Source organism: Hemitrygon akajei, unplaced genomic scaffold, assembly GCF_048418815.1.
Source record: "Hemitrygon akajei unplaced genomic scaffold, sHemAka1.3 Scf000088, whole genome shotgun sequence".
NCBI classification, from domain to species: Eukaryota; Metazoa; Chordata; class Chondrichthyes; order Myliobatiformes; family Dasyatidae; genus Hemitrygon; species Hemitrygon akajei.
The window spans coordinates 1616068-1636837 of record NW_027331974.1 but is presented as its reverse complement, the minus strand read 5'-3'; the positions used below and the strand labels follow the sequence as shown (position 1 = coordinate 1636837).

The window sequence follows — 20770 nt, the reverse complement described above, 5'->3', positions numbered from 1 at the left end:
TATATGTGATGTGTACCAGCTGCTCACACGACCATCCACTACCTGCTCCATGGCTTCACGTGAATCTGATCGGCAGCCTGGTGTCAGTGGTTACAGATCCCGTATATGTGATGTGTACCAGCTGCTCACACGACCATCCACTACCTGCTCCATGGCTTCACGTGACTCTGATCGTCAGCCTGGTGTCAGTGGTTACAGAACCCGTATATGTGATGTGTACCAGCTGCTCACACGACCATTCACTACCTGCTCCATGGCTTCACGTGACTCTGATCGTCAGCCTGGTGTCAGTGGTTACAGAACCCGTATATGTGATGTGTACCATCTGCTCACACGACCATCCACTACCTGCTCCATGGCTTCACGTGACTCTGATCGTCAGCCTGGTGTCACTGGTTACAGAACCCGTATATGTGATGTGTACCAGCTGCTCACACGACCATCCACTACCTGCTCCATGGCTTCACGTGACTCTGATCGTCAGCCTGGTGTCAGTGGTTACAGAACCCGTATATGTGATGTGTACCAGCTGCTCACACGACCATCCACTACCTGCTCCATGGCTTCACGTGACTCTGATCGTCAGCCTGGTGTCAGTGGTTACAGAACCCGTATATGTGATGTGTACCAGCTGCTCACACGACCATCCACTACCTGCTCCATGGCTTCACGTGACTCTGATCGTCAGCCTGGTGTCAGTGATTACAGAACCCGTATATGTGATGTGTACCAGCTGCTCACACGACCATCCACTACCTGCTCCATGGCTTCACGTGACTCTGATCGTCAGCCTGGTGTCAGTGGTTACAGAACCCGTATATGTGATGTGTACCAGCTGCTCACACGACCATCCACTACCTGCTCCATGGCTTCACGTGACTCTGATCGTCAGCCTGGTGTCAGTGGTTGTAGAACCCGTATATGTGATGTGTACCAGCTGCTCACACGACCATCCACTACCTGCTCCATGGCTTCACGTGACTCTGATCGTCAGCCTGGTGTCAGTGGTTACAGAACCCGTATATGTGATGTGTACCAGCTGCTCACACGACCATCCACTACCTGCTCCATGGCTTCACGTGACTCTGATCGTCAGCCTGGTGTCAGTGGTTACAGAACCCGTATATGTGATGTGTACCAGCTGCTCACACGACCATCCACTACCTGCTCCATGGCTTCACGTGACTCTGATCGTCAGCCTGGTGTCAGTGGTTACAGAACCCGTATATGTGATGTGTACCAGCTGCTCACACGACCATCCACTACCTGCTCCATGGCTTCACGTGACTCTGATCGTCAGCCTGGTGTCAGTGGTTACAGAACCCGTATATGTGATGTGTACCAGCTGCTCACACGACCATCCACTACCTGCTCCATGGCTTCACGTGACTCTGATCGTCAGCCTGGTGTCAGTGGTTACAGAACCCGTATATGTGATGTGTACCAGCTGCTCACACGACCATCCACTACCTGCTCCATGGCTTCACGTGACTCTGATCGTCAGCCTGGTGTCAGTGGTTACAGAACCCGTATATGTGATGTGTACCAGCTGCTCACACGACCATCCACTACCTGCTCCATGGCTTCACGTGACTCTGATCGTCAGCCTGGTGTCAGTGGTTACAGAACCCGTATATGTGATGTGTACCAGCTGCTCACACGACCATCCACTACCTGCTCCATGGCTTCACATGACTCTGATCGTCAGCCTGGTGTCAGTGGTTACAGAACCCGTATATGTGATGTGTACCAGCTGCTCACACGACCATCCACTACCTGCTCCATGGCTTCACGTGACTCTGATCGTCAGCCTGGTGTCAGTGATTACAGAACCCGTATATGTGATGTGTACCAGCTGCTCACACGTCCATCCACTACCTGCTCCATGGCTTCACGTGACTCTGATCGTCAGCCTGGTGTCAGTGGTTGTAGAACCCGTATATGTGATGTGTACCAGCTGCTCACACGACCATCCACTACCTGCTCCATGGCTTCACGTGACTCTGATCGTCAGCCTGGTGTCAGTGGTTACAGAACCCGTATATGTGATGTGTACCAGCTGCTCACACGACCATCCACTACCTGCTCCATGGCTTCACGTGACTCTGATCGTCAGCCTGGTGTCAGTGGTTACAGAGCCCGTATATGTGATGTGTACCAGCTGCTCACACGACCATCCACTACCTGCTCCATGGCTTCACGTGACTCTGATCGTCAGCCTGGTGTCAGTGGTTACAGAACCCGTATATGTGATGTGTACCAGCTGCTCACACGACCATCCACTACCTGCTCCATGGCTTCACGTGACTCTGATCATCAGCCTGGTGTCAGTGGTTGTAGAACCCGTATATGTGATGTGTACCAGCTGCTCACACGACCATCCACTACCTGCTCCATGGCTTCACGTGACTCTGATCGTCAGCCTGGTGTCAGTGGTTGTAGAACCCGTATATGTGATGTGTACCAGCTGCTCACACGACCATCCACTACCTGCTCCATGGCTTCACGTGACTCTGATCGTCAGCCTGGTGTCAATGGTTACAGAACCCGTATATGTGATGTGTACCAGCTGCTCACACGACCATCCACTACCTGCTCCATGGCTTCACGTGACTCTGATCGTCAGCCTGGTGTCAGTGGTTGTAGAACCCGTATATGTGATGTGTACCAGCTGCTCACACGACCATCCACTACCTGCTCCATGGCTTCACGTGACTCTGATCGTCAGCCTGGTGTCAGTGGTTACAGAACCCGTATATGTGATGTGTACCAGCTGCTCACACGACCATCCACTACCTGCTCCATGGCTTCACGTGACTCTGATCGTCAGCCTGGTGTCAGTGGTTGCAGAACCCGTATATGTGATGTGTACCATCTGCTCACACGACCATCCACTACCTGCTCCATGGCTTCACGTGACTCTGATCGTCAGCCTGGTGTCAGTGATTACAGAACCCGTATATGTGATGTGTACCAGCTGCTCACACGACCATCCACTACTTGCTCCATGGCTTCACGTGACTCTGATCGTCAGCCTGGTGTCAGTGGTTACAGAACCCGTATATGTGATGTGTACCAGCTGCTCACACGACCATCCACTACCTGCTCCATGGCTTCACGTGACTCTGATCGTCAGCCTGGTGTCAGTGGTTACAGAACCCGTATATGTGATGTGTACCAGCTGCTCACACGACCATTCACTACCTGCTACATGGCTTCACGTGACTCTGATCGTCAGCCTGGTGTCAGTGGTTACAGAACCCGTATATGTGATGTGTACCAGCTGCTCACACAACCATCCACTACCTGCTCCATGGCTTCACGTGACTCTGATCGTCAGCCTGGTGTCAGTGGTTACAGAACCCGTATATGTGATGTGTACCAGCTGCTCACACGACCATCCACTACCTGCTCCATGGCTTCACGTGACTCTGATCGGGCGGTGGGCGAGGGGCGAGGAGGGTTGCTGCACTTCAGCCACACTTGAGTAGCAGGGTAACAGAAGGAAGGAGCACCTTCACCTCCTTTGGTAGAGATGTATCCCCACCCCAACAGTTCTCTGTCATCTTATAGCAACCAGCCCCGTGGACTGTTCACCACAACAACACTCACTGCCTTTGGAGTGACGGTGGATGTTGGTGGAATTTAATGCAAGATGGAGAGAAGGATCAGCTGAACAATCACTATCACCTCACCAGGATGCACATCCAGCAGGTGAATCAGTCTATGAGAGGTTCAATGTCACAGAGCGAGAAACTGAAAAACCCCAATGGACACGAGAGCTGATACCTGAGGATCTCTCTCCCACTGAGACAGAGGATGGTGATGGGGTGGGTTGTCCTGTAGATGATCCATCGGGCTGATCCACTGTGGAAGCCTTCACATCTGGAACAAAGTAACAGAGACATGGGAGAGAGGCAGAGATTAAACAGGGACAATAATTCATAAAGATGAGAGATTCTGCAGATGCTGAAAATCCAGAGCAACACACACAAAATGCTGGAAGAACTCAGCAGGTCAGGTTGCATCTGTGGAGGGGAATAAACAGTGAATATTTTGGTCTGAGACCCTTCATCAGCACTGGAAAGGAAGGGGGAAGAAGTCAGAATAAAGAGATGGGGAGGAGTACAGCTGGCAGGTGATAGGTGAAGCCACGTGAGTGGGAAGGTGGGTGGGTGAGGGAGGGGTGATTTGAGAATCTGGGAGGTGATATGTGGAAGAGGAAAAGGGCTAGAGGAGTAATCCAATCGGAGAGAGAGTGGACCAGTGAATAAAGGAATGAAGGAGGGGGACCAGAGGGAGATGATGGGCAGGTGAGCAGAACAGAAGGGTGAAGGAGTGAGCCAAAAAGTGATGGAAAGAGAGGGAATCAGTAGTGGGTATAAATTACTAGAATTTAGAGAAATCAATGTTCATGCAATCAGTTTGGACACTACCCAGACACAATATGAGGTGTTCCCCCTCCAATCTGAGATTGGCCTCATCACGTCAGTGGAGGAGACCATGTGGGAATGGGAATGGGAAGTTGAATTGAAATGGGTAGCCACTGGGACAACAATTTGAAAAGGAGGTCTCTGATCTGAAGAGATACCAAAACCATCCAGTCCCTGTTCAGCAACTCTCCCTTGTGAATATCTGTGACCAGTCACTACTCTCAGTCAAAGCCCAGGTGAATATTGAGGATGGAAGAAGGGAAACATGACTCCACCATGGATACCGGAATTCACAGACCCTGCTGGGCTGTTGGTCAAACCTGAACCAGGGTCTCCAATTGCTGATCCCTGGGTTTCCCGAGTAATATCTGACTGGAGATCAGCTTCTGAGCTTGAAGACCATGCTGGGGTGGAGGATAAATCTGGACTAGGTTCTCCGGTTGTTGATGCCTGGGGTTCCCCAGTTGTGTCTGACTGGAGATCAGCTTCTGAGCTTGAAGCCTCTGCTGGGGTGGTGGTCAAACCCAGACTAGGCTCTCGGGTTGTTGTTGCCTGGGGTTCCCCAGTTGTGTCCGACTGGGAATCAGCAATAAGAAGATATACAAAGGAAGGATAAATTAGTAAACAAGTTTTACATTCGATCAGGAAGGAACTCAATGGCAGGAACAGGAGGCTCAAGTCCAGGTCAAATCTGTCCTCTGAAATACACACACTCCCCTCTCCTTGTGACCATCCTCCTGTGTCACGCTCAGTCACTCCACCCCTCTCTGTTCATTCCTCCCACCCCACTCTCTCCAACCCCCAACAGAGCCTCATCCCTCACGACTCACCAAACCCAACCCAACAGACAGGAGAGAGGAACCACTGACTCCATCATTCACACCCCTACCCACAATGCACTGTACATCCAGTAGGTGAACTGGTCCATGGGAGGATCAGCCTCACAGAGTGAGTGAGACTGAATGAACAGAGTTCGACATGAGACTTGGTACCTGAGGATGTGTCTCCCGCTGGGATAGAGGACAGTTCCTGTGTGTGCTCTCCAGTAGACAATCCTGTAGACTGTTCCAGTGTTGAAGTCTCCAGGTCTGGAACAAAGTAACACAGACACAGGAGATTGACAGACCATAAACATTACAACAGGGACAAGAAGTTGTACAGACGAGCATTTCTCCGGATGCTGGGAATCCAGAACAATGCACTGAAAATGCTGAAGGTCCATCAGCAGCTCTGGAGGAGAATAAACAGTCGAAGTTTTGGGGCAAGTTACTTCTTCAGGACTGGAAAGGAAGGGGGCAGAAGCCCGAATAAGAAGGTGGAGAGTGTACAAGCTGGCAGGTGATAGGTGAAGCCAGGCAGTGAGAAGATGTCTGGGAATGTGAGCAGGATGATGCGAGAAGCTGGGAGGTGATATGTGGAAGAGGTAAAGAGATGAAGCAGGTGAAATCCAACGAGACAGGACAGTGGACAATGGATTAAATAGATGGAGGAGGGGGACCAGAGGGAGGAGATGGGCAGATGAGGAGAGGGGAAGGGCTAAGAGTAGAGCTAGAATGGGAGTGGAAAAAGAGGGAAGTGGGAGGGAGAAGAATTTACTGGATGTAAGAGAAATCGATATTCATGCCATCAGGTTGGTGGAGACCCTGACAGACTATGAGGTGTTGCTCTTCAAACCTGGGGGTGATCTCATCAAGTCAGAGGAGGCCGTGGACAGTCATATCAGAAGGGAATGGTAAGTAGAATTAAATTCGGTAGCCACCGGAACAAGAATTTAACAAAGAGGTCTCTAGTTTGAAAAGAAACGAAAACCATCTAGTCACCATTCACCACCTCTCCCTCCCAAAGTTTCTGTGAGTGGACACGTCTCTCAGACAAAGTCCAGATGAATATCGAGGACCAAAGGAGGGAAAGATCGTTCTATTCATTGACCCTCACAAACCCCATCATGAATACCTGAGCTCAGAGACCCTGCTGGGCTGCTGGTCAAACCCAGACCAGGCTCTCCTGTCGTTGTTTCCTGGGCTTCCCAAGTTGTGTCTGACTGGGAATCTGTACCTGAGCTCACAGACCCTTCTGGGCTGGTGATCAACCCTGGACCAGGCTCTCCTGTCACTGATCCCTGGCGTTCCTGAGTTGTGTTCGACAGAGGTTCTGCAATAAGAAAAAATACAAAGGAAGGGTAAAGTAGTAAACAAGTTTTACCTTCAATCAGGAAGGAACTCAATGGCAGGAACAGGAGGCTCAAGTCCAGGTAAAATCTGTCCTCTGAAATACACACACTCCCCCTCCTTTGGTCTTTAATACCTCTACCCTTGTCTCTCAAATCCCTCTCCTCACATCTCCCTCTCTTGGCATTCACTCTGTCTGTATCACTCTCTTTTCAGTCTCTCCTTCCCTCCCTCCTGTTGAAGCGTCACTCTCAATGATCTCCCTGCCCAACTCTCCTCACAAAGTGGAGTGACTGAGAGTGACACAGGAGGGAGGGAAGGAGTGATGGAGGTGAGAGGGGAGGATGGTCACAGAGAGGAAGGGAGGAATGACTGTGAGGAGTTACACGGTGACTGATGAGACATAGAAACGATCAGAGTGGGATTTGAGTAATTCAGTACGTGGACAGAAGGAAATGGGTGAAAACACATAGGAGAGAGGGATGGAGAGAGAGGTGGGATGCTGGAGTGGGAAGAATGAGGCGAGTGAAGAGAGAGTGATGACAACAATTTGAAAAGGAGCTCTCTCATCAACTCTCCCTCGTGAATGTCTGTGACCGGTCACTGCTCTCAGTCAAAGCCCAGATGAATATTAGGGGCTGAAAGAGAGAAAGGTCGTTCCCGTCAGTGATCCCCACCACAGTTACTGGAGCTCGCAGACCCTGCTGGGGGGGTGGTCAAACCCAAATCAGGCTCTCCAGTCACTGATATCCAGATTTCCTGAGTTGTGTCCGACTGGGAATCTGTACCGGAGCTCGCAGACCCTGCTGGGGTGGTGGTCAAACCCAGACTCGGATCACTTGTCTCTGATCCCCTCTAATTTCCTGTTTAATACCTCCAACCCTTGTCGGCCAAATCCATCTTGTCACGTGTCCCTCTCTCTGTCTGAATCACTCTCCGGTCAGTCACTCCTTCCTTTCCTCCAGTTGGAGTGTCCCTTTCACTAATCTCTCCCCGTCGCCCCTTCCGCTCTGTGTCTCCCCGTCTCCCTCTCTCCTCAGACCCTCACCATCTCCCCCTCCCCTCAGACCCTCACCATCTCCCTCTCCCCTCGGCCTCAACGTCACTCCCACTCTCCTCAACCACTCCCCATCTCCCTCTCCCCTCAGCCTCTGCCCATGTCCCAATCTCCTCGGACACTCAATGTTTCCCTCCCCCTCCGCTCTGCCCCTCCCTTTCTTCCCCTCCCCTCAGCCTCTCCCTGCCTCACCCCCTCCCCCTCACACTCCCCTCTGCCCCTCCCCCAGGCGCTCCCTGTGGTGGAGATGTGACGTGTAAGACTGTGATTGGAGAGAGTTCTGAGCATGCGCAGAAATCTGAGAAAGATCGAGAAACATCGAGAAGCATGGCACTGTGAGATTCGTCTGGTTTTGCTGCTGTTGTCAATAAAATTCTATTCTTCCAGAATATGTTTCGTTATTAGAAACCCACGGAACGTATTAATATAAAGAATACAACACCTGTCTCACTGTCCCCTCGGCCTCTCCCTCTCTCCCCATCTCCCCTTCCCCTCGGGCGCTCCCTATCTCACCGTTCCCTCCGTCCCTCCCTGTCACTACCTCCCCTCAGCCTATCAGTTCCTCCCCCTCACCTCGGTCTCTCCCTGACTCCCTCACCTTCAGCCTCTCCCACACCTCTCTCACCGTTCCCTCGGACTCTCCCCATCTCCCCTTCCCCTCGGACGCTCCCTATCTCACCGTTCCCTCCGACCCTCCCTGTACCTGCCTCCCCTCAGCCTATCAGTCCCTCCCCCTCACCTCGGTCTCTCCCTGACTCCCACACCCTCAGCCTCTCCCACACCTCTCTCCCTCCTCGGACTCTTCCCATTTCCCCTTCCTCTCGGGAGATCCCTATCTCATCGTTCCCTCCGTCCCTCCCTGTCACTGCCTCCCCTCAGCCTATCAGTTCCTCCCCCTCACCTCGGTCTCTCCCTGACTCCCTCACCCTCAGCCTCTCCCACACCTCTCCCCCTCCGTGGACTCTCCCCATCTCCCCAGGAGCTCCCTATCTCACCGTTCCCTCGGTCCCTCCCTGTCAGCCTCCCCTCAGCCTATCAGTTCCTCCCCCTCACCTCGGTCTCTCCCTGACTCCCATATCCTCAGCCTCTCCCACACTTCTCTCCGTCCTTGGACTCTCCCTGTCTCCCCTTCCCCTCGGGTGCTCCCTATCTCCCACTCCTCTCGGCCTATCAGTTCCTCCCCCTCACCTCGGTCCCTCCCTGTCTCCCCCTCTCCTCTACCTATCACAGTCACCCCCCTCCTCTCGGTCTCCCTCTCCCCTCGGCCTCTCCCTATCTTCCTCTCCCCTCGGTCTCCCTCCATCTCCCTCTCCACTTGGTACGTCACTCCCCCCCTCCCCTCACTCTCACCACTGCTCCCTCCATTTCCTGTCAGCCTCACCCTCCCTCACTCCAGGGGATGGGTAGACTCTCTCCCGGCAGCTGACACAGCATTGTGGGCCGAAGGGCCTGTGCTGTGCTGTACTGTTCTGTGTTCTATGATCTCTGTCACAGGTCAGACTGGGCAGTTTCATTCTGACCCCGGTGTGAAGGGGGATACGGGAAAGGTGATCACAGACCACGGGCAGGGCAGCCGACTGGAAAACTCAGCCCGTGGTGTGTTGTGGTGACTCAGGACGTCCCAGAATTTCCCCACAACTACCACACTGCTGTGTCACTGGGGAACGGTGACCTACCTGTACAGTACACAGCGTTGCTCAAGGGTGTCGGCCACAGCCAATACACAAAGTAACCGGAGCAGTTTTTCACATTGATCCCCCGGCTCCAGTAACAGGTGTTTCCATCCCGGGTGAAGCAGACGGTCCTGGTCACCTCCTCCTCTCCCACGTTGGGATGGGGACCTAGAATGAGATTTATAAACACTGTAAAATGTACCCGGTCCCACAGTACAGCGGGGAATGTGAATCAGGACCCACTGTAAATCAGTGGTTCACAACCCACGGTCCGGTCCGGCCTCAGTCAGCACTGAGCTGCTGCCCTCTCCCTCTCCACCCCACCCTCCCCACAGCAGCACCTTCATCTTCTGAATGAGCCCCCCATGAGGGACCTTGTCAAACGTCTGGGAGATCTCACTGAAACCTATCGAATATTGAAAGGCCTGGATAGAGTGGACATGGAGAGGATGTTTCCTATAGTGGGGGAGTCTGGGACCAGAGGGCACAGCCTCAGAACACAAGAACCTCCCTCTAGATCAGAGATGAGGAGGAATTTCTTTACCCAGACGGTGGTGAGTCTATGGAGGTCAAATGGCTGTGGAGGTCACGTCACTGGGTATAAAGTTGAGGTTGATAGGTTCTTGATTCATGAGGGCATCAAAGGTTACAGTGAGAGGGCAAGAGAATGGGATGAAGAGGGAAAATAAATAAATCAGCCATGATGGAATGGTGTTGCAGACTCAAAGGCCAAATAGACGAATACTGCTCCTCTCTCTGATAAACTTGTGCTCTAAAGTCCTTGAGGACAACATCCACAGCTCTACCTTCATCAATCATCTGTCAATCCCTCGAAAAACTTAGGCAAGTTACTGAGTTACAATTTGCCCCGCACAAAGAAAGGTTCACTGTCCCAATTCACCCTCAATCTTCCAAATGATCATAAATCCTCTCCACCAGCTTTCCCACCAATGACCTGAGAATGACTGGTCTGTATATTCCAGGATTATTCATATTTCCAGACATTTTCTCCACAATTGAATGGAATGTTAAGTAAATTAAATTGCGGATTTATTTAGAGATAAAGGGTGGAGTCGGCCTTTCTGACCCTTTGACCCATGACACCCCAACAACCCCCGACAACCCCAATTAACCCGATCCTCATCAGGGGACAATCTCTGTGGGGAGAACCCGGGGAAAACCCATGCATTCCATGGGGAGGACGGACAGAGACTCCTTACAGATGACTCTGGAATTGAACTCTGAACTCCGACACCCCGAGCTGTAATAGCGACCTGCTAACCGCTATGTTACCATGTCAATGATTAATTTATCCCACTAATTGGTGAATGATGAAGTCAGCAGACTCCCCCAACTCCCTGGAGATTGCCCCACCACTGAAATGAGTCTGGGGCCATTGAAACTCCTCCGGGTCATATCCAGAATGGGGTCAGTGGGCAGATCAGTTCTGTAACCCAACTCCAGGAAGTTGTCACTCCTCCACCGGACTCCATGATGATACAGGACCGTAGAGCGGTCTGAGTGACTGTGGGGAGACCTCTCAGGGAGATGGGGTTCTGTGTCCATGCTAGGGCCCTCTGAACAGATTCGGGTTGTTATTGTGACCCTCCCCAAAAATAACCGAGCCCCACTGATGTAAACTCTGACCCTACCGTTTAACCAGCCAGGGTAGTACCCAGAGCAGCGATCCTGTGGAACGACCGTCTCCCGAATCTTCCATCCTCCAGAACTGAAACAACAATTAGAGAGTCAGTCCCTGATCTGAGGGAGTTTATTCACGCAGACAGACATGAGAAATTACACTCACCCTATCCGTACCCTGTCGCTGGTCAATAACCCCCAATCCTGGGAACTCCCAGAGGTACAACTCTCTGTTGTACCTCCCCCTTGTCTCTAACCCGAGAATGTGGGATCTGCCCTCTCCCTGTATTTACTCCCCATCTCAGTGTAGTCACTGATGATCCCGGTCTCCCTGCATTTCCCATCCACACACCCCTTGTTCCCCTGTTTACATTCTCCTTCTGTGTCCAGTTTCTCAGTGATTATCTCCTCACTTTACCTGTTAAATCTGTACCATCCCACTTCAAGATTTCCATCACCCATCCATTGTCCACCGGTACACTCAGTGTTGGAACAATCCGTGCTCCTCCAGGGCTGATCCAGGACGGTGTGGTTTACACACGGATCACCGAGTGCGGAGTCTGTGACTGAGGGACAGAACGATGTTCAGTGTTAATGTACAGCTCACGTTCCCCATCCTCTTTCTCTGCCAACCACAACCCCCATCTGCACTTCCACCCTCAGCAACCCCTGGGCAACAATATTTATTTTTATTCCTCGAAGGGCCGTGAGTTTCAGAGGCTGAGCCAGTGTATAACTGCCCCTCCAGAGGTTCCCTTGAGAAGGTGGTGGTGGTGGCCTGTCCTTGGCCTGTAGCAATCCTTGATGTGTGGGGACACCCACAATGATGATCCGGAGTTCCAGGGTTTTGACCCAGTGACACTGAAGGAGCAGCAATGTATTTCCAAGGCATGGCAATATGTAATTTGGAGGGAAAGATCTGGAAACATCCAGAACCCCCAACTGTCCATAGCCCTCTCTCAGTATCACCCCTCCACTCCAGCCCCTTCTCAACATCCCTCCTCCACTCCAGCCACCTCTCAGATTCCCTCCTCCACTCTAGCCCCCTCTCAATAGACAATAGATAGTAGGTGCAGGAGTAGGCCATTCGGCCCTTCTAGCCAGCACCGCCATTCACTGTGATCATGGCTGATCATACACAATCAGTACCCAGTTCCTGCCCTCTCCCCATATTCCTTGACCCCGCTATCTATAAGAGCTCTATCTAACTCTCTCTTGAAAGCATCCAGAGACTTGGCCTCCACTGCCTTCTGGGGCAGACCATTCCACATATCCACCACTCTCTGGGTGAAAAAGTTTTTCCGCATCTCTGTTCTAAATGGCCTACCCATTTCATCATCCCTCCTCCACTCCAATCCCCTCTCAGCATCCCTCCTCCAGTCCAGTCCCCTCAACATCCCTACTCCACTCCAATCCCCTCTCAGCATCCCTCCTCCACTCCAATCCCCTCTTAGCATCCCTCCTCCACTCCAGTCCCCTCTCAGCATCTCTCCTCCACTCCAGTCCCCTCTCAACATCCCTCCTCCACTCCAGTCCCCTCTCAGCATCTCTCCTCCTCTCCACTCCCCTCAGCATCCCTCCTCCAGTTGTCCCCTCTCAACATACCCCGTCCACTCCAGTCCCGTCTTAACATCCCCCTCCACTCCACTCCCCACTCAACATCCCCCCTCCACTCCAGTCCCCTCTCAACATCCCTCCTCCACTCCAGTCCCCTCTCAACATCCCTCCTCCACTCCCCTCTCATCATCCCTCCTCCAGTCCAGTCCCGTCTCAACATCCCTCCTGCACTCCAGTCCCCTCTCAACATGTCCCCTCCACTCCCCTCTCAGCATCCTCCCTCCACTCCAGCCCCCTAACATCCCCCTCCACTCCAGTCCCCACTCAACATCCCCCATCCACTCGTCCCCTCTCAATATCCCTCCTCCTCCAGTCCCCTCTCATCATCTCTCCTCCACTCCACTCCCCTCTCAGCATCCCTCCTCCAGTCCAGTCCCATCTCAACTACCCTCCTGCACTCCAGTCCCCTCTCAGCATCCCTCTTCCACTCCACTCCCCTCTGAGCATCCCTCCTCCAGTCCAGTCCCGTCTCAACATCCCTACTCCACTCCACTCCCCTCTGAGCATCCCTCCTCCACTCCCATTCCCTCGCATTAGCAACCGCTGGGCACCAGTAATTTTGTTAATTTTTTCATCAAAAGGGTGTGAGTTTCAGAGTCTGAGCCAGTGTATAACTGCCCCTCCAGAGGTTCCCTTGAGAAGGTGGTGGTGGTGGCCTGTCCTTGGCCTGTAGCAATCCTTGATGTGTGGGGACACCCACAATGATGATCCGGAGTTCCAGGGTTTTGACCCAGTGACACTGAAGGAGCAGCAATGTATTTCCAAGGCACAGTAGTGTGTGGCTGAGACTGAAACTTGCAGAAACTCCCCCACCTGCAATCACCTCGCTTCATCCCATACACCAGACCTTAATCCCATCCCCCACCTCCGGTCTCCCTCCACTTTCCCTTCCCCCTCCCCACTCTCCTTCCTCTCCCCATGGTCTTCCCTCCACCCCAGGCTTTCCCCTCCTACCCCTCCATTCTCCTTCACTCTTCCCCATTCCCTTCCTCCCCACCGTGGCCTTTACAATGTTTCCCTGCTCCCCATGTGTGTCAGGGCAGACTGGGTTGGGTGGTTCTGCTCACCTCATTATGGGAAGGATGTGGAAGCTTTCGAGAGTGTGCTCAGGCTTTTATCACTGGAGTGAAGGAGGATGAGAGGGGACTTGATAAAGGTGTAAAGGATGGGAAGAGGAATGGATCGAATGGACAGCCAGCTATTTATTTCCCAGGATGGATGTGAGTAATACCAGGGGCCATAATTTTCAAAGCTAAGGTTTTTTCTTTATATTTTTTACACACAGAGAGTGGTGGGCGCATGGACATCCTGCCAGGGGTGGTGGTAGATTCAGATATATTAGGGGTATTTAAGAAACACTGAGATAAATATTGACATTATCCACACTGGTTCAGGAGCCTGATGGTTTGAGGGGTAGTGTGGGACCTAAGGCTCCTGTACCTCCTTCCCGATGGCAGCAGTGAGAAGACAGCATGGACTGGATGGAGGGTTCCTTGATGATGGATGCTGCTTGTAGATGTGTTTAATGGTGGGGAGGGCTTTTCCAGTGATGGACTGGGCTATATTCACTACTGTTCTGATCTTGGGCATTGGTGTTTCCATATCAGGCTGTCATGCAACCAGTCAGAAATACTCTCCACCACACATCTATAGAAGTTGGTCAAAGTTTTAGGTGACATACTGAATCTATGCAAACTTCTCAGAAAGTCAAAAAGCTGCAATATCTTCTTTGTAGTGACACTTACATCCTGGTCCCAGAACAGATCCTCTTATCGTACAAGATGTCTGTTCAAGAGTCTGATGACAGGGGGACGTCACGTGATGACGTAGGATCGAGACGCTGGAACCCAGCTCTCCCGTAAAAAATCAATAAATTAACATTTAAGTGAAGAAAAGTTAGTTAATACTTTTTAAAAGTTACTTATAAACTACTCCGGATTGTTTCAAGTTATGCCTCACAAACAGAAGATGAAGAAAACTACTACCATGAAGACAACGCAAGTTGGAACAGAATCAAGGCCCACTTCTGCCGAAGAACCGCGGGCTAAGGTACATTATACCACCGGCGATACAGAACAGGAAACTGCGGCAACATCGACCATTCCTAAAGGAAAATACCACCGAGAACTGCACAAACGTGAAGGAAGGAGCATGCGCAAACGGGAGCAACCAGAACTACAAATCCCAGTTACGACTGAAACCGAAAGTGAAAGTGAATCTGAGGGAGAGTCAGATTCTCTGGAAAAATCAAACGAAGATGGAGATAAAAGTTCTTCTGGAAATATAGAAAAGACTTTGAGGCAAATAATGCGTAAATTAGAAAAATTAAAAGCATTAAAAGTAATCAAAAAAAGTGATAAATATGGAGACTATGTTTGACAAAATGACAAAAAGACAGGAAAAAATGGAAAAGAGAATTATAGATTTGGAAACTACAAAGGAAGACATGATTGAAAGAATGAATAAAATGGAAGATGATATTACTGCCTGGGCATCAGAAAGAAAACAATTTATGGAAAAAATTGATAAGCTTGAAAATTTTAGTAGACGAAACAATATTAAAATTGTTGAACTTAAAGAAGATATAGAAGGAGAAGATCCAATAAATTTTTTTCAAAAATGGATTCCTGAAAAATTGGAAATGGAAGAAGAAACTCTAATTGAGATCGAAAGGGCTCATAGAGCCTTAAGGTCAAGACCTCAAGCTGATCAAAATCCACGATCAATTTTGATAAAATGTTTAAGATACCAAGATAAAGAAAAGATCCTGAAGGCGGCTGCCCAATGTGCCAAAAAGAGAAACGGGCCATTGATGATAGCAGGGAAGGCAGTTCTTTTTTATCCTGATATAAGTTATAACCTTTTGAAGAGAAAGAAGGAATTTAACCCAGCGTAAAAAGTCTTATGGGAAAAGGGTTATAAATTCATAATGCGTCACCCAGCAACACTGATAATTTTTTTGGAGGAGGGAAAAAGAAGATTTTTTACCGATTATCGAGAAGCGGAGGAGTTCACACAAAAACTTCCATTTATTCACTAATTACACATAGAGATTTCCAAGCTTAATGGATTAAAGATGAAGATAGAGACAGTGAATGGAAGTGATGGACATTTAAGGATGATACAGGGGAGAAAAGCAAAATTTCAGAAATACTAATTGAGAATAGTATTTTTTTTTCTTCTTATATATATACTTTTTTATGTTACGGGGGGGGGCTGGGGAGCTTTGGATCGATTACTACGGGATTCACGTGTGTAATCATGGCGATCGCCATGACCTGCACAATAGAGGGGGGTAATGTTGTGTTCTTTTTTTTCCACAACATTAGTAGGGGGGTATTTTGTTTTTTTCTTTATACTCTATTTTTCTTCTATCTTTCTGCCTGGATGATCAGTGGGGACACACATAGCAACGTGGAGAATTTTAAAAAGATTTCCCAAGATACCACGAAAGTTGAAAGATTAGGTATTATTATAGACTGGAGTAACATAATTAAAAATAATGACTAATTTACTGAATTTTTTGTTTTAATGTTAATGGGCTTAATGGACTGGTGAGAAGAAAAAGAATTTTAACATATATTAAAAAAATGAAAACAGATATAGCTTTTTTACAAGAAACACATTTAACAGACATAGAACATCAGAAATTAAAAAGAGACTGGGTTGGAAATGTTATTGCAGCTTCATTTAATTCAAAGGTGAGAGGAGTTGCAATTTTGGTTAATAAAAATTTACCAATTAAAATACAAAATGTATTAATTGATTCGGCAGGAAGATATGTAATTATACAGTGTCAAATTTTTTCAGAACTATGGACTCTTATGAACATTTATGCACCAAATGAAAATGATGTAAAATTTATACAAGAGGTTTTTTTGAATTTGGCTAATGCACATGACAAAATATTAATAGGTGGGGATTTTAACTTTTGTCTAGATCCAGTTTTAGATAGATCAACAAAGGTTGTCACAAAATCAAAAGTAGTAAAATTAACTCTATCATTGATGAAAGACTTAAATTTGATTGATATATGGAGAAGAATTAATCCAAAAGAAAGAGATTATTCATTTTATTCAAATAGACATAAAACATATTCAAGGATAGATTTTTTCCTATTGTCAATGAATATTCAAGATAGAGTGAAAAATATGGAATATAAAGCGAGAATATTGTCAGATCATTCTCCTTTGACAATGACAATGATAATGATAAAGAAGAATCAATTTATAGATGGAGATTTAATTCAATATTATTAAAATGCCAAGATTTTTGTGATTTTATGAAAAAGCAGATTCAGTTCTTTTTAGATACAAATTCACATTCAGTTGCTGATAAATTTATATTGTGGGAAACAATGAAGGCATATTTGAGAGGTCAGATAATGTTATACTTCTAAAATTAAGAAGGAATATATGATAGAAATAGATCAATTAGAAAAAGAATCTCAAAGAAATATGACAAAAGAAAAGCAAAGGCAACTTATTAATAAGAAGTTACAATATAATACACTTCAGACATATTGAACAGAAAAAGCAATTATGAGAACTAAACAGAGATATTATGAACTAGGTGAAAGATCACATAAGGTCCTTGCATGGCAGTTAAAAACAGACCAGACTTCTAAAACAATAAATGCATTTCGAACAAGAGTAAATAAAATTACTTATAAACCTTTAGAAATTAATGAAATTTTAAAGAATTTTTATTCTGAGTTGTATAAATCAGAATCACAAAATGATAATGTCAAGATAGAAAGATTTTTATCACAAATAACTCTTCCAAAACTAAATACGGAAGAACAGAAGGGATTAGATATGCCTTTTACATTGAAAGATGTCGAAGAAGCCCTAGGATCACTTCAAAGTAATAAATCTCCAGGAGAAGATGGTTTTCCGCCTGAATTTTATAAAAAGTTTAAAGATTTATTAATTCTTCCTTTTATGGAGTTAATACATCAAGCGGAAAGAACGCATAAACTTCCAGAATCTTTTTCGACAGCTATTTTAATAGTATTGCCAAAAAAAGAGAGATCTTTTAAAGCCAGCATCATATAGACCTATTTCTTTATTAAATACTGATTATAAAATAATAGCAAAAATCTTACCTAACAGATTATCTAAATACTTACCAAAATTAGTACATATGGATCAAACAGGATTTATTAAAAATAGACAATCGGCGGATAATGTAACTCGGCTATTTAGTATAATTCATTTGGCACAAAATAGGGAGGAAATGAGTGTGGCAGTTGTTTTAGACGCAGAAAAAGCATTTGATAGATTGGAATGGGATTTTTTATTTAAGGTATTGGAAAAATATGGATTAGGAGTATCTTTTGTAAAATGGATTAAAACCTTAAATACTAATCCCAAAGCTAAAGTAGTGACAAATGGTCAAATTTCAACACCATTTCAGTTAACAAGGTCAACTAGGCAAGGTTGTCCATTATCACCTGCTTTATTCGTGTTGGCGATAGAACCATTAGCTGAATTAATTAGAATGGACCCAGATATTAAGGGTTTCAGAGTTAATCAAGAAGAATATAAGATTAACTTATTTGCTGATGATGTTCTGCTTTATTTAACAAACCCATTGCAATTATTGCATAAATTATCCTATAGAATAGAAGAATATGGGAAAATATCAGGTTATAAAATAAATTGGGATAAAAGTGAAATTTTACCTCTTACTAAAGGAGATTATAGTCGATGTCGATTAATAACTCAATTTAGATGGCCGGCAAATGGTATAAAAGATTTAGGTATAAGAGTTGATAATGATATAAAGAACTTATATAAATTAAATTACTTACCATTATTGAAAGAAATTCAAGAAGATCTTGATAAATTGATGGTATTACCAATAACATTAGTAGGTAGAGTAAATACCATAAAAATGAATATATTCCCTAGACTACAATATTTATTTCAATCACTACCAATACAGCTACCCCAGAAGTTTTTTCAAGAGTTAAATAAATATGTGAGAAAGTTTCTTTGGAAAGGTAAGATGTCAAGAATATCATTGGAAAAATTGACATGGAAATTTGATCTAGGAGGGTTACAACTTCCAAATTTTAAGAATTATTATAAAGCAAATCAACTTAGATTTATTGCATCTTTTTTTGAGAAAGATAGACCAGCATGGATTAGAATAGAACTAGATAAAATAGGAGAAAATACACCAGAAGATTTTATATATAAATGGGAACCTAAATGGATATGGGAAAAGAAAGAATCTCCTATATTAAAACATTTGATTGACTTATGGAATAAGTTAAATGTTGATGATGAGACAAAGAAATCTTTATTAGCAAAGAGATCTTTAATTCAAAATAGACTTATTTCTTTTACAATGGATAATCAACTTTTATATAATTGGTTTCAAAAAGGGATTAGATATATAGGTGATTGTTTTGAAGGAGGTATATTAATGTCATTTGATCAATTAAAGAATAAATATAAATTATCAAACAACACTCTTTTTTGTTACTTTCAATTAAGGGCTTATTTAAGAGAAAAATTAGGTCAAACAATGTTATTGCCAAAACCTAATGAAATAGAAACTTTAATTCAAAAAGGAAAGATTAAAAAATTTATTTCTTGTATGTATAGTTTGATTCAAAAACAGGCAATTAAACAAGGAGTCCATAAGTCAAGACAAAAATGGGAAAGTGACTTGAATATTAAAATTGAAGAAACAAATTGGTCAAGACTATATCTTGACAGTATGACAAATACAATAAATGTCTGGTTAAGATTAGTGCAATATGATTTTTTACATCAATTATATATTACACCACGAAAAATAAATAAATTAAACTCAAATTTATCTGATCAGTGTTTCCGATGTAACCAAGAAATCAGTACTTTTTTACATTCTACTTGGTCTTGTTTTAAAATTCAACCTTTTTGGACAAATTTAAGAGTTTTATTGGAACAAATTATTGGAACATAACTTCCACATAATCCAATATTATTTTTACTAGGCGATATTGAAGGGATAAAACCGAAACCCAAATTGAATAAATATCAGAAAGAATTTATAAAAATTGCACTGGCAGTAGCCAAAAAGGCTATTGCAGTTACTTGGAAATTGGATGCATATTTAAGTATAGATCGTTGGAAGAATGAAATTTATAGCTGTATTCCACTTGAAAAAAATTACTTATAATTTAAGAGATAAATATGAAACATTTTTGAAAATTTGGTGCCCTTATTTACAAAAGACAGGATTAAATATATAGGTGTTCCGAAGATGAAATAATTGGTTATTTGGGGAAATAAATAAATATATATATTAAAGTCATTGCGAACTCCATGGAGCATGTGGGGATCTTCCGATATCCAGGCACTTTTTTTTTCCTTTCTTTCTTTTTTTTCCTATAGGGATGTTAGGGGGGAGGGGTTAAGGGGAGGGGGGAAGGGTATATATGTTTTTTTTATATTTTCTTTTCTTTCTGTAATTATTGAAAACTCAATAAAAAAAGTTTTCTAAAAAAGAGTCTGATGACAGAGGGGGTAGAAGCTGTCCTTGAGCCCGGTGGTACGTGCTTTCAGACTTTTGTATCTACTGCCCGATGGGAGGGAGAGATGAGAGAATGTCCAGGGTGGGGTATTTGATTACGCTGGCTGCTTTACTGAGGCAGCAAGAAGGGTAAACAATGTCTGTCTGTACTTCTTGCCATAGTAATTCTAATATTCTAATAATGTGTTTTAATGCTCTAATAATAATCAGTTTATAATAATAAATTATAACTGAAGACACAGCAGATTTCTATAGAGAGCATTGTAACTGGTTGTATCACTGTCTGATATGGAGATGCCAAAGCATAAGATTGAAAAAAGCTACTGAGGGTTGTAAACTCAACCAGCGCCATCATGGTCACTGGCCTCCCCACCATCGAGGACATCTTCAAAAGCCCTGGTCTCCTCCACATCCCTCTCCCTAAACTCTAACCTGATGACTAACTTCCCACTCTGTCCCCAATACCATCTCTACAAACTTATAAAAACAACTAAACCTGAAACATGATGTCGATGGAGAGCTCAGCCGGGCACCATCTCAACCATTTATTGTACAACACTCCCCAGACACCATCTTGACCATCGATTGTACAACACTCCCCAGACACCATCTTGACCATCGATTGTACAAAACTCCCCAGACACCATCTTG

General features: G+C 45.9%; 1 protein-coding gene across 1 annotated transcript in view; it reads right to left on the bottom strand.

Moving 5' to 3' along the window:
- LOC140722762 (uncharacterized) overlaps positions 1-20770 on the bottom strand; it is a 107862-nt gene that overhangs the window by 31668 nt on the left and 55424 nt on the right. The window contains exon 2 of the mRNA XM_073037443.1: positions 4718-5009. Coding sequence (XP_072893544.1) covers positions 4718-5009 — 292 coding nt within the window. The remainder of the gene's footprint in view (positions 1-4717; positions 5010-20770) is intronic.